Raw genomic sequence first — 14,914 nt, 5'->3', positions numbered from 1 at the left:
GGTGCGTGCCTGTGCCTGCTGAACTCTGAGGAAGGGCCCAGGCCTGGGCAGGGCCCCCACCTCGGGGGCAGAGGCAGTGCAACCGACAGAGGTTGTCATTGTGGGCTCCAGCCTACCCGTGTTGTCCCCTAGTTTACACCCACTGTCTTCCTAGCTGCCTGCTCCATGGACATGAAGCTCCAGCGTTATATGCAAAGACATCAGCTTTATGGAGAGTGTGGAGCCAGCTTCCTGATTACTTAAGGGCAAACCTCTCTGCTGTGTGTGTCTCCCCAATCATCCTGCTTCTCTGACTGAAACCTCCCTCGTACAAAATATATTGCATGCTTTTGTTTTAAAAAGAACTAGTTTATTTTTACAATCAGGGAAAAGTATTCCAAGGTAGGAGGGAAAATTTATATAAAGAAAGGAAGCTAAATTACAGTAAATCACCCATGATCCCACCAAACAACTGTTTGTCTGTCTGCCTACTTTTATATATATTCTTTTGCATACTTTTGATCCTACTGATTGGTTTTATGTCTTTTATAATCTGTTATTGCATGCTGAGCAGTTTCTAATGTCATTAAAATTACTTTGAAAATACGACTTTTCAATGGCTGCAGCTACTCTGTTATGGCTATATTATAACTATCTTCTTTTAAGTTGTTTACAATCTTTGGCTTTCAGAGTCAACACTCAAAGAACACCTCACACATAGGTCTCCCCCTGTATCTCTCATCACTTCTGCGGTAGCAATTTCTAGAAGAGGAATGTTTCAGGCTCTGGATACATATTATCAAATAGTTTGGTCACCATCTTCAGGTCAATCAGCTTCTCACACTTAGGCCAATGTTTAAAATATTTATCAACCATTATAGCACGTGGAACAGGGTCCTGGAGTCCCCTGTTGTGCCATGCTAGGAGTTAACCCTCGAGTTTCTGAATCATGAGGGTCAGTGTGGTTTCATTGGGGTAACTGCTCTTTACTAACTGGAAGTTGAAAATATTTCAACAGATACTCTAGTTCCACTTGGTATAACCAGTGAACAGCAGCCTGTGTTGGAGTTTCCACCTTTCTCTTCTCCAAGCTGAACAAACCTCAGTTATTTTGGTCTCCTCCTGCCCCCCCCCCCCCCCCCGTGTTTTCATTTTTCCAAAGTTTAAGCCTCTTTATAGATTTCCTAACAAGCCCCAGAAATTGTGTTAAGATCAGATTAGGCCAACAGTCTGACCTTTTAAGCACCGGCAAAAGCAACACAGAACAAAGCACCAACGCAGAGGGAAAGTGCACGGTGCAACCACGGCTCTGCGGCCGGAAAGCAGCTGGTGTCCAGACAACGTGATGAAAGCGTGACAACGACAGCTCCTTCACTGTGCCACCACCGATGGGTCGGAGTGGTGAAGGAACTCATCCCAGTCCCACACATGCACCTTCAGAGCTTGGTGGCTCCTCCCTGTGCCCCAGAGCCTGTGTGCTTACCCTGTAACAGAGCTTAGGACAAGACCTGGCATTTATTTGATTTTATCTGCTTCTCCTACCAGGATCACCAGCTCCAGGAAAACTGACTTATTGGTTTAATCATCCTCAGAATCTACCCAAGAGTCTGCCCCAGAGAAGGGCCTCAACACACACCGGGTGACTCACACACCAACCTGCCCTTCACCAACTGCATTGTTTCATTAAGTGAAGTACCTGTTGTTCTTACCATTTCAGTCTGGGATTATACACAAATCCTCATCCCTCAAAGCCAGGAAATACGTAGATAGGGCAGGGAGTTTCACAGGCAGGAGCCTGGAAATGCCCGCTGTCTTCCAACCACTGTGCTGCCCTCATCTAGTCTTGAGAGAAAGAGGGGGAAAGAGAGCCCAATCCTATCTCTAATCATAACTACTTCGGCCACTTTCTTTAAACCCTTGGCATTAGGAGCACACATGCCAACTGGAATCCATTATTGGGGTGAAAACTCAATGGTAGGAGACCAAACCAGGTACTTCTCAAGAAGTCTAGAAGTAGTGTTACTGAAACCTAGTTTTCTCTCATTTACTGGTTCCTGCTCCCAAATCCTGACATCTAGCAAAATGGGCACTGAAAATCCAAAGCTCACTCTAATGTCCAAACAACTACAGTAAAGAAAGGAGAGGACGTCTAACGTGTCCTTCCTCTCAAATCTTCCAGGCCAAAGGCCCGACCGTCCACGCTTCTCCGCCCAGCGGTCCCACAACAGCTTCTCATCAGGGTACTGGGACAGCAGAGCTTAACGGACCAGCTCTCTTTCCCAGCTGGTTTGTTTGACAGTTTGAGTGGAAAACTGATGATGCCTTTTGTCTTTAATCCCACCACGTTCCTTTAAATCTGTGTTTTGATTAAACCACTCCGCCCCTGCCCTGCAAATGCAGGAGGGCCTCAACTCGAGGAGCCGAGAGACGGGCACCCTGATGACCATGCCCAAGGCAGCCTCAGTCTCTGCGTGGGTGAGGTGAAAGAAGTCCTTTCTGGGGAGGGGGGTGGGTGATCCAATTAGGATATGCAAACCAAATAATGAGGTTGCATAAAAATATCAGCTGAATTTTCAGTTACTTTCCCTAGACGTCCTCTCAATCGGTACTCTGCACAAATCACAACTGCCAGGTGAGGTGTGATTCTGGAATGACTTAATTGAACTGGAGTCAAACAAACTCAGCAGCAGGGTGAAAATTCACCTTCTCCAAAAAAAACCTCGAAAGATACAGAAAGGTAATGTGGAGGCTACAAAGCCTTGTTCTTAAGCCTTGGCTCTAGAGATAAAAAATGAACGGAGAAAAATGTAGGTGTAGTCGTCAAATCCTGATCTTTGCCTCAAATACCGGATGTCACTATGGCTAACAGGGCCTGGCCCAATTCACCTACTTTGCAAACTCAAGCTCAGAGAGGAGAAGTACATTCTGGATACTCGGAAGGACTGAGAGGTGACAGGCTCTCCTGTGAAGAGCCGCAGCTCAGGATCCCTGCGGTGCTGGTGAGACTGCTGTCACCACGCACGGTGAGCGGACACACCATTTTGTTTTCTCCCCTCTGAAGACCTACTCCTCACTTTTCCCAGGGTTTAAAAATCATGTTAACAATAAGCAAATACAGCGTGGCCAGATGCCTTTCGTGGTTAGATGGTTCATTGTTTAAAAAGCTTCAGTTTAAAATCCAAAAGATTGTTAACAGATGCAGTTTCTGGCTGGAGACTGGGAAAAACCTCACTTAAACAAAAGAGTATGTTGTGATTGGAAGTAAAAAGGGAATTACCTTTAAAGATAAGAACCACAAACATTTCCTATTTGAAAATACCCCCCGCCCCCACCCTACCAACAGGACCTTTTGGGGACCTTTCATGAAAGTTAAAGAACTTGACAGTGGATTGCTGCGAATGACAAACCGTGGCTGACCAACCAGTCCAGTCACTTCCACAGATCTGTTTGGACTTTCAACAAGGCCACAACATCCATCTCTTGCTCTCCCCTGGATTACTCAATTAGGCAAAATTCCAATTAGTTTCTTTCCAATTCTTTTAGACCCAGAAATACTTTTGCTGCTTTCATTTTGGCTCTGGAAATAGGTTTCCAACTGGAGACTCAGATAGAGAAGTTTGAGAAATGAGCACAGAGCCTGATAAGCAGATAGCCACTGCTGGGACTCCAGTCACTATCGGATGGAAAAGAGCCACTTGGCTGAAAGACCTGGCCCCTTCTTCAGTTCCCAGTCCTGTGCACTTTTAAACAGAAAGCCTGCCTTTCACCAGCTCGTGTCTGTTTCTGTTGGCTTTCATGGGCCCTTCCGCTGTGTGTGAGAATGTCTGTGATGCCCATGTCTGAAAGATGGGAAATCTGAAGGAGCCACGGGTAGGTGGCTTTCCCTCAGCCTTTCGTTTGGCTTGCTAGTGACAAGCTTGATTTGAAAAGGCTACACAAGAGATGGTCCAAGGAAAATAATCTGTTCTCAGTATTAAGGATGGCCACCATGGCTCTGTTCTGAGATGGTCAACCTGTCCCTTAGAAGAGCACATTCTCAGGAGAGAGGTAAACATCATGTCCTTTCTGTGCTCAGGTGTTTGTGTTCTCTTATTCACTGTGTTATTTCCTGATTTATTAAGAGACCACAAAGGTCAGTTTCAGACCAAAGGCATGGTCTAGTTTTAGAGTCTGAGAAGCTCTAATTAAGAAAATCTCTAGTGAAGCACCGCTACCATCCATTTTAAAGTGAGGCGGATCTGGACGCCCATGGGACTCCCCAGAGGGTCAAAATGCCTTTCCCCCTCAGCTGTGCCATTGCTAAGTCATGTAAGAAATCCAAGCTGCTGGAATGAAGCTAGCAGGAGAATTCTACTCTCCGAGATCTGTGCAATCTGGCCAGGTACTTGCAGGAAGGGGCCATCCATCAAGAAAGAGGATTCTGAGCCAGTGGCCACATCCCTACCCATCCTCTTACAAAAACCCCACCATGCGCACAAGAGACAAGGTCTGCACAGGGATTTGATAGGCCTGGAAATTGAAAAATGAGCAGCAGCTGCGAGCCCGAGGTCATTACTATTCTCTAGGGTTTGCCTTTTCTAATCTAAGGGGCAGTAGTTTCCATGATTAACTTTCAATTGCTGTCAAGGGTGTAATAAAATCTGGGAAAGAAGAAAACTTTCCCCTCGGTAAGCTGCTCCCATTTTCCTGCCCTTTCCTTTCCTCCAGTGCATATTTCAACCCCTGCTTCATATTGCTTCCTTATTTTGAGGAAAAAATCTGTTCTCGGATGAGCCAGAATGGACAATGTCCTGTGTGTGCACAGGCAGTCGAGGACTTTGCGTTCTCAGCTCTAGGGCCCGGTCTTGAAGACGGCTGTGTGAAAAGTTCCCTTGTTTCCAAAGACCTGACAATACCATCACTTGCAGAACTGAGCACATTATATTTCACTTTAAAACTCTTTCCCAGTGTATTACATCTGCTTCCTGAGTCTCGACAATCAGTTCAACAAGAGAGAGGTTTTCTAGTTGGTAAGAGGTGTACAGGGGGAAAGAGGAGAGGACATGTTCATTCAGAAACACATCTTCCTGCTGTGACTGGATAGTTCGGGACCCTTAAGACTGTGGCTAGGTCTGCTCTGATAGCGGCTTGAAGATCATACTGAGAAGTTACAGCTGGACATGTCTCTCAGCAAGAGCCCCAGAACCAAACCCCATGCATAGTTTTATCCATGGTAACTGCTCAGGTGGAAAATTAAATGTGCTTAATAACTGGGACAGTTCAGTATACCAGCAATGATAACTTAGCGGTTCACTCATCAGACATTCATTTCCAAACATCCGAAGCTGGAGTTACAGAGATGAGTAAGACATGGTGCCCAACCACCAGGGGCACTCATTGTGCCTGGCGAGGGTGCAAGCAGGCTCGTGGCATGCCAATTACACACGGGAGCAGAGGCGACAGAGGTGCTGAGAGACAGCCACTGGGCAAATGAAGGCCCCACAATGTATACAAATCCCCTAAGAAAAGGCTTCCCTGACTGACAGCATGTCTTGAAAACACATTGGAATGCTGTGGTTCTGCTTTCCCTGGGACATCAGGGAAAAGTGAGTCATCAGAGTGTCTACTGCCTGTTGGAGAGAGGTGACATTTATCCTGGGTGCTGTCCCTGCCCTTCCCACCTACCTCCAGCTTGATTCAAGCCTCTACTGGACCAGAAGGGAAAGTGGCCAAAGACAGCCATGAGCACGACTGGTTCCAAACATCTACTCATTTGCCGCGGGTTTAAAAGGTGGCAGGCTGAGCTTGACTGCAGGGGACAGTCCGCAGGGTGAAGCCTAACAGCACAGATGCTAGAAAATAGGAGCTGTGGGGTTTTTGCTCATCCATTCTCCTCTTCTATGAAGGTAATAGAACTCCCGGCTTTTAAGTGAGGGGACCACCCAGAATCAAGACTGTGCTCCTTGCAGTGAGGTGCGGCCATCTGCAAACAGTGGGGTGTGAGAGGGATTCGGGTGTATGACTCCACGCACGTTCCTAAGAGTGGGGGGGGGACGTTTCGCCCCCCTCTCCCTTTCCCCATCCTTAGTGTGGAACATGAAATGGTTGGAGAGCCACCTGACGACAAGGCCTTAGAGACAGCAAAATGGGAAGTTGTGAGAAGGTGGTCACAGAGGACTGGGACCCCATAGTACTAGCCCTACTCCAACTATATACAAACTTTTACGTAAATATCAGGGGGAAAACTTTGATTGTTGCATAAATTGATGTTATTTTGGGTCAGTTGTACATGATTATGAATAACGATTACACGTACAAGGTGGGGTGGGGGGTATCCTGTGAAACGTTGGTAAAAACAACATCCAAGAAGTTGGCACTTTGCCGAAGGTGGCACCACAGCCACAGCAGAACATGTTCAACCTGGTTGTACATTACGAACAGCTGTCTGAATTCTGGTGGTGACATGGGAGAGCAAAGGGAATCAAAAATGATAATTTTCCAGTTAACCATATATACAAGGGACATCTTACCTTTTTCTTGCTACAGTATATTTGCCATTTTTTCTCAGCTGGAAGTGCAAACATGGCCTCCCTGTGTTTGTCTGTGAGATCAAGTTCATCCTGAGAAGAAAAATAATAATTAGTATTTCATAGATTATTTGTTATCCCTATAGAGGAAGTTATCAGCATCATTAGGGAGAAAAAACAACAACACGTATTTAAAATAAACTCAGAAAAGACCAAGAAGCTAAGTTAAGGTGTATGTTGCCACCTTTAAGAAAGCACATCCCTGGCACGGGGTTTGGCACCACGCACAACAGGGCGGACAGAGCCCTGCTCTTACTGAAGTGTGTGGGGAGTGGGCGGAGCACGGACAGGGTTAGCCTGAGGCTTGCCCGGTTGCAGAGGGTCCATCCATCAGTAAAGGCCATCACGCTCGAGTTTGGAAGGCTTATCATATCACAGATAAGGCTTTGCTAGGGCTAGCTCCACAAACACTCTCAGGCTGGGCCCTGAAGGGCTTGGGCGAGATGAGGAGGAGAGGAACAGAATCAAAGGCCAGGACAGGGTCACAGACTTGGTGTGTTTGGGGGACATGGACCAGCTTGGCTGAAGCCCTGGGGTTACACAAAGCATCATCACATAAAAGCTTTAAGGGTAACCAGTTTGTGGAGAGTCTTAAATGCAAGACTATGGAGTTAATTGTCTTGACCAAGGAGAGCTGATGAAGGTTCTGATCAAGGGAGTGACATCTCCATCGCCATAAACTCACTGATATTTATTCGTATCTTAGGAGCCAAGCACTGTACAGGCTATTCTCATTTCATTCTCACAACAACCCTAAGAGTTCCACTCATTATTACACCCTCATGGCAATGATAATCCATTGAATACAGCTGAGGGAAACTGAGTCAAAAGACTGCATAAGTAACCTGCTGAAGACCACACATCTGGTAAATGATGGGCTGGGTTTGCAACCCAGAGCTGTCTTGACTCCAGAGCCGACTCTTGGCCTCTCAGACCGGTGTCTGGAAACATTAATTTTACAGAGGTGTGCAGCTTAGATTGGACACTACAGGAAGGCGATTTACAAACATACATAACTAATGAACAACAACAATGGGATACAGAATATAAAGTGCTTAGAGGAAAGCTCTTGGCACTTGGTATCTCAGTCCACGGTCAGAATTCTTATTCCTATAGGGAAGCATGGCAGACTGGTGGATGTACACCAGTGGTTCTCAACCTTCCTAATGCCACAACCCTTCAATACAGTTCCTCATGTTGTGGTGACCCCCAACCATAAAATTATTTTTGTTGCTATTTCATAACTGTAATTTTGCTACTGTTATGAATAGCCATCGGAAATATGTTTTCCGATGGTCTTAGGTGATCCCTGTGAAAGGGTCATTCGACCCTCAAAGGGGTCACGACCCACAGGTTGAGAACCACTGGTTTGGACATATAAAAGGTGCTATAAATTAATGCACAATTAGGCTTAGATACCTGAGGAGTATAAACAAGCCCCCTCCATGAATGCCTTTGGTGTACATCTTCAATTCTGCCACTCATGGACACTGATTTCCTCTCACATTCCCACCTCTAGTTAGTCATCAAGTCCTGTTATTTCTTCCTTGAAAAGTCTCATCACTTTCCCTTTGTTTCATTTCCAGTGAAAGCACCCGGACCTATGCCCTAATAACCTCTCCCTGGGCTCCTGGCAATAGGCTCCTCCTTGCCCGTCCACTCTTCCTACAGCAAGGCCAGGATTCATTGAAGAATGAATTCTCAAACTTGAGCCAGCATCAGAATCAGCTAGAAGACTCCCTGCATCCCTGATCACCCAGGACTGAGCAGGTGGGAGGAAGTATAAGAATTTCTATTTCTTATAAGTTTCCCAGTGTTGCTGATGCTGCTGGTCCAGGGAACACACTTGAAAACCACTGCCTTAAAAATAGAGCACCTGTGCTGTTTTGAGGTCCCAGTTCAAAAAACTTCATTTGTTCCATATAACCTACCAAATGAATTATACATTCCTCAGCCTGCCCTGAAGGTCTTCTACGTATAATCCCAATTTACTTTGACAGGCTTGCTTCTGGTTATCACCTGATGCCCTGTCTTATTAACACCCGTACCACCAGGGTCTAGTCATTCGGGGACTGATACATGCTGGCTTCCCAGGGAAGTTCTGAATCTAATTAAACTTCTACTTCCTCATCTCCAGGATGGGCATATCATTTCTCTTTCAGGGCTGTCCTGAGGATTAGCCATCATGTAGCAATGTAGCAAGGCCTGATGGGGAGTAGGGGGTGGGCAACTATACTGTTGTTATTTCTCTCAACATTTAAACACAGATCTTTAAGAACAAGGTAAACAGCCCTGGCTGGTGTGGCTCAGTTCGTTGGAGCATTGTCCTGTACACCAAAAGGTGGAAGGTTCAATTCTTAGTCAGGGCACATACCCAGGTTGCAGGTTCAATCCTGGCGGGGTCATGTGCAGGAGGCAACTGATTGATGTTTCTCTCTCATATCGATGTTTCTCTCCTCTCTCCCTCTCTCTTCCTCTCTCTGGAATCAATTAAAAAAAGGTAAACAGTTAAGTCACTAAAACACACCCACATACTATTATATCTTAACCACAAAAAAGCTAGTTAAGAATTTCAACAATGAACAACCAGGGAAAGAATGAAAGATATTTACAGAAAGTTCCATTACAAGGGAACATGCTAAAAATGTTAAAATTTTGGCATGCAACTATTATATATGTGAAGTAATTATTTTTCTTCCTTTCTTTCTTTTTCAATTTCCTGTAAGTCACACACCTACTTTCATCTATTGATGAATGGGGAAAATAATGGTGACATAAATCATTTCTTAACAATCAGGATTACTTTGGGGGTGGGGGGGTCAGGTCAGTTATTGAAACAGCTTGATAATATGGTGCTTAGTTTGGGGGAAAGTCTGTGATTTATAAGAGAGTGAACAGTGTTATTAATGTCGCATCCCTACTACACTACGGTACTGTGTTTTTGCTGAGCAGAGGTGGGAAGAAAAACCTAAATATTCACAGCAAAGGGTATTACTGAATATTACCTCATGTTGCTGTTACAGATAGAAAACTTCTGCTTCTGTTGTACACAGAAATGACCAATTTTGAATGGACAGAACACAGTTGAACAAGGACTTAGGTAGGAGCAGATGGCTTCATGCAAGAAGTGAACTTCCATAAACAAATTAAAAATTGCTCTAGGGTCTCTGGATATAATTTTAGATTACAGTAAAAAACTGGGAAGGAATCAATGGATACTGGCAATAGTAATAGCTAGCAATTAGTGAGCACATTCTGTGTGCTTAGTATTAGTGTTTTATATGAATTCATTTAGTTTATCCTCACAACAATCCTATTAAATGGGTAATATTACCTCATTTTCCAGGAAGCTAAATTCAGAGAGATTACAGAGCTTGCTCAAGGTAACAAAGGTGGAGGAGGAACCTGAGTCTAGACTGTCTGGTTACAGAGCCCACATTCTTAACCAGTAGGGCCTGTTCACTGTATCGATCATTCAGCAGGTAGGTAGAATCAGGACACTGATGCAATATGAAACGCATGCTGTCTGTTAGCAGGGGAGGAGGGTTTTGTTGTCAGACATCCTGAGTTCCAGGTCTGGCTCTGTGGGTCATGCAACCTTGAACAAGTGACTTAACTTCCAAACTTCAATTTCTTCACCTGAAAAATTAGAGTGGTAATATATGTCTGACAGTTATCTCAAGGATTCATTCATGCAAACAAATGTCAGCCATTTGTGCTAGGTGTAGAGGACAAAAGGGTACCACAGAGATCATATTCTTGAGCAGGCTGAATGGAAATAATCACATATGACCACACAGGAAGTTGAGCTTGGAGAGCCCACTTGCTGTGGAGAAAAGCGGGGCAGTGAAGGCTGTCCCAGGGAAGGGAACTGAGATCTGAGAGATGGCTAGGAATAGGTTAAAAAAAACAAAATGAAAAGAAAGCACTGCAGACAGTGAACAACAGCCTTAAAGGCCACTATCACCTTTGGTCTTTATCCTAAGAGTAATCAGAGGTCATTGGCAGATTCTGAGCAAAGAGAGTGACATAGATTAAACTGGATAATAACTGGGAGTGCCTAGGCACAATGCCCAGGATGTAATAAGACCCCCACCCCTCCATTCCAAAACTATCTGTGCTCTGACTCATTCCATTTTAATAATATGGCTGAATCAAACATGCAAGACTCGAAGAGATTATCACAGCCTTAGAGATCAATCAACACTTACTCGCTCTCTACCCATTCCAGGACCATGGCCAGACATTATAAAGAATACAAAGATGAATAACAGGCCCTGATTTTACGGAATTTAGAATCTATTTAGGAAGACAAGCTGATAGAAGGCTTCAACAGTTCCCTTTCGTTTCAGGATAAAGTCCCAAATTCCTTAGCTGGTAGTTCGAGACCCTTTAGGATAATGGCCTTTGTCAACCTGTCCCACTTCACCCCCCTCCCCTTCCAACAGCACACGCCCAGTTGTTTTGGGGGCTGGTAATGAATGCAAAAATAAACAGAACAAATTTAATTTCTGTCAATACACCTTAGACTTGGATGGCTTAGCTCTTTTCACTGGCAATAGAGTTTTTTTTTGTATTATTAGATATTTTTTAAAGTTGACTAAATGAAAACGACTTAGCGAGTAATGAAAGGAGAAACATTTTTTTTTTTTTTTTTATCCTCACCCGAGGACATTTTTCCATTTTTTGTACAGATAGAGTGGGAGGGAGAGAGAGGAAGGGAGAGAGAGAGAGAAACATCAACGTGAAGGGACACATCGAGTGGCTGCCACCCGCATGACCAACCAGGGCCGGGGACAAACTGCAACCGAGGTACGTGCCCTTAGCGGGAACCGAACCCGGGTCTCTCTGTACCGCAGGCCGACGCTCTAACCGCTGAGCCAAACCAGCCAGGGCGAAAGGAGAAACATTTTTACTGAGCATCATTATTCTCCACAGACAGTTCAAGTTTCTGAAAAAACCAATAAACAAAATCCTTCTTCTTCGAGAAGATGTTAATTATATATTTTACATTTTTATAAAATTATTTACAATATCTTAGAGAAAAGTTATATATATGTGTGTGTATATATATTATATAATATATTATATATATTATATAATATATATATATATTTTTTTTTTTCCTCATTAAGAAGAAAGGACCTTTAAGAGAAACCCAGCTGTGGGAACTAAAGTCCTAGGTTTCATCCCTAACAAAGCATTTTATTCAGCCCTACTTCTAAAAGATTCTGTACAAATAAATCTCACCAGTCCTATGCTCTGGAGTAAGCAGGCAGCTCTATTGAGAAATCTACATAAATCAGAAAACAATTGGCACAGTACAAATAAATCTAAGGAAATGGGTTCATTTGCTAGATTAAGCAAGGGAAGGAATTTTGAAATAATATACAATAAGGGTCTTAAATGAGTTGAAAAACCTCTTTTCAGTGATAAGAGCTAAATAAAAATATGGGATTATTTATAAAAACTCCAAAGCAATAATAAAAAGCATTCATTCTTTGAAAATCTGCCAAATCAATAGATTTCAGTGAGCCAACAAGTAAGTTTCTAGCTAACAAGAGAAAGCTCTAATAAAGGAATTCTATTTCTAACGAGTGAAGCTAATTCTTTACATACACACTAATACATTCACAGGGAGATTGGAGGACATGTGCTGGGGGAAGAGAGAAGAAGGAAAATGAGGAGAAGGAGAAGCTAAGACAGACCCCTGGAATCACCCGACAATCAACTTATTGTGTTTGTGTTTTGGGTTGTTTAAATTTTGTGTGTGTTTTACTTTTTAATGGTTCTTGACAAGGTAAACATCTATCTGACTCAATATACAGAGCTCACAGAATTTCTGATCATGTTATTACTCAAACAAGGCTAACTTTTCTCCTTTAATATTAAATATGCCAAGTATTTGACCACAGCAAACAAGCCCAATTCACCCATTCTAACCCAACCACATGCCAAAGTTTTCCCACATGCCCAGCAGGCAGCAACCAATACGCCAGCACTATTAGCAATGCCTGCCTTGTCTGGATTTAACCCTCTCCTCCCATTCTACAACTCATCACTACCAGTCAAACCTCTGGAGGGGCAAGTGACCAGACCTTAAGTCACAGGACACGGTGATAAGTACACCGTCGGGAAAAGGCCAGGCAAGGCAGATGGTGGACCAAAGGGTGACGTTTTGGCAGTATGGAGAAAATGTACTATGAGGCTGTGATAATTCATTAAATTTATGAAAATCCATCCTCACCATAACAAATAAATAACCATCACATCCAGGAGCCATGAATTGCCAACATAGCTCTTAAAATTTAACCACAATGACCCTGAGAACAGTATTTTATCTTCTCAGTGATGGTTTGGAATCTGAAAGTTAAATAAGATTTTTGTCAGATTAAATAGAGGTACATTCAGTGAATTATTAGTGGCTCCTACCAGTCAGGAAAAACATAAATGGAAAACAACAGAGCTTAAAATTTCAAAAGGGATGTGTACACACAGAGACCAAACCTTACAGGATTTCAGCCTATAAGATTCCTGCCAACATTCTTAGTTATTACACAAAATACCACAAGGTGACTCACTGCCACCTACACAGTAATACTCCGTGTCTGATAGACATGTCTTCCTTCCATATATAAAAATAAAACTTGAGAAATCCCACAGGCCAAGGCTGACTAACAGAAATAATTTTTGGTTTCTTACAACCAATGGTTGAGTGTTTTATACTATTTCTCTTCTTGCGTTTAATAGTAGGCAATGCAAACTAGACCCATTTTGCTAGACAAAGTCTGCTGCTAACCCTGTAGGCTTCTCATTTAGCTTCTTTGTGTAATTTCAACTAGAAACTCATTAAAGTAACTTGAACTTTCAATGAGTCGGCATCACCAGCAGTTTTCCAGTACTCTGAAATAAATAACTGTTCCAAGAATATATTAAAATCATCTTCCAATATCCATCCAGCCACCCCAAGCTGCAGTTTTTACACCTATAATCTAGTACAACTTCTGTTGACAAGGCTTAATTGAAAGAATGTCTGTGTTTTTTTGCTAATTGAGTGGAGGGACTGTGTCTCCTGGGACATAGAACCAGCTGTAAAGTGCCAGACGAGAAAATGAGCCATGGGCACCTGCGAAGCCAAGTTCCACTCATGTCCTCCTCCCTCGGTGACAGCAGCTCTGCTCTTGCCAGCCCCTCCCACACCTGCTCAGCACACCCTCCAAACTTGTTTGTCAGCTTTAGGTTTTAATTGGGTCAAAAGATATCTAGTACAATGAGTCTCTTCCACACTACATCTATTTATTTATTTTACCACGCAATGTATGGTAAGAGACTGTTAAGGACAGAAACTATTTCTTAAACCTTATCACCCTTATCCTTTGAATTTGCTACCTTTCATGCCAGCCACTTTGGGGCTCCCATAGTAAGTGACCTCCAAATGAAGAAGATGAGCAAAGAGAACGACAATAGGTAATGGGGTGCAGGAAAAGTGCAGGGACCAGTCCAAATCTATCACTACTACTTGGAGAATAATTCAAAATACAAACCCAACTGCTGAAAGATGCATTCACTCAAATACTTACTGAGGATCTCATGCGTTATCCTTCAGTAATTAGTTATTCACCCATGAAATAAGTATTTACTGAGCACCTACTCTGGGCCAGGCACTGCTCCAGGCCCTGGGAATCCTGAGGGTAAAATAGCCAAGTACAATGCCTGTGTGCCATTCTACTCTCTGAAGGTGCAAGGGTGTATATTCATAGGGATTTAACAGAAAGAGTGTCCCTATGGGAATAAACTCAAACTGTCTGATTGTTTAGAAGAGGGCAAAAGACCATTGACTTTTTCGTCAACATCCAAGAAATGCTCATCTTTCCTGAAAACAACATTAGTTTTTAAATATTACATTGTGCAGTGAAATACACAACTAGTAGCTGTAGGATGTTTCTAATGGATTTATTTAAGATAGAACAAGTGAGGGAAAAATACAACTTTTTCAGGGATCTGGTTATATATATATATGATTCTTTATCCATGAGCCAGAAAAATAATAACTAAAATATGAAGCTGGTACTGAGCTCCTATAAACCACATAAATAAGCAGTTTAAAATTCCAGAGGAATTCTGGGAATTGAAGGTACTAGAGGGGAGGGTACTAAGCAAAGCAAATAAAAACATGTGAGAAGAGGTTATAACTAAAACACACCACCCACATATTGGGCATTTACCTTCCACAGGCCATGTGACATATGTTTTGAAACAGCAAGTTATGTTTAGATGATTCCCAATGTATCAATATATATTCTTATGAGCAGTATTAGTAGAAACTACTGAACTGTTCCAGCCATTACTGAAATATATTTTCAAAATCA

At 43.1% G+C, this 14,914-nt stretch overlaps 1 protein-coding gene across 4 annotated transcripts in view; it reads right to left on the bottom strand.

The window, feature by feature from the left end:
• DAAM1 (dishevelled associated activator of morphogenesis 1) overlaps positions 1 to 14,914 on the bottom strand; it is a 154,593-nt gene that overhangs the window by 67,648 nt on the left and 72,031 nt on the right. For all 4 annotated transcript variants that reach the window (XM_036260282.1, XM_036260292.1, XM_036260269.1 and 1 more), the window contains one exon: positions 6,489 to 6,578. In XM_036260282.1, coding sequence (XP_036116175.1) covers positions 6,489 to 6,578 — 90 coding nt within the window. The remainder of the gene's footprint in view (positions 1 to 6,488; positions 6,579 to 14,914) is intronic.

This window comes from Molossus molossus, unplaced genomic scaffold (genome assembly GCF_014108415.1).
Source record: "Molossus molossus isolate mMolMol1 unplaced genomic scaffold, mMolMol1.p scaffold_m16_p_1, whole genome shotgun sequence".
Lineage (NCBI taxonomy): Eukaryota > Metazoa > Chordata > Mammalia > Chiroptera > Molossidae > Molossus > Molossus molossus.
The sequence above is the reverse complement of the archived record's forward strand: the minus strand, read 5'-3'. Positions and strand labels throughout refer to the sequence as shown.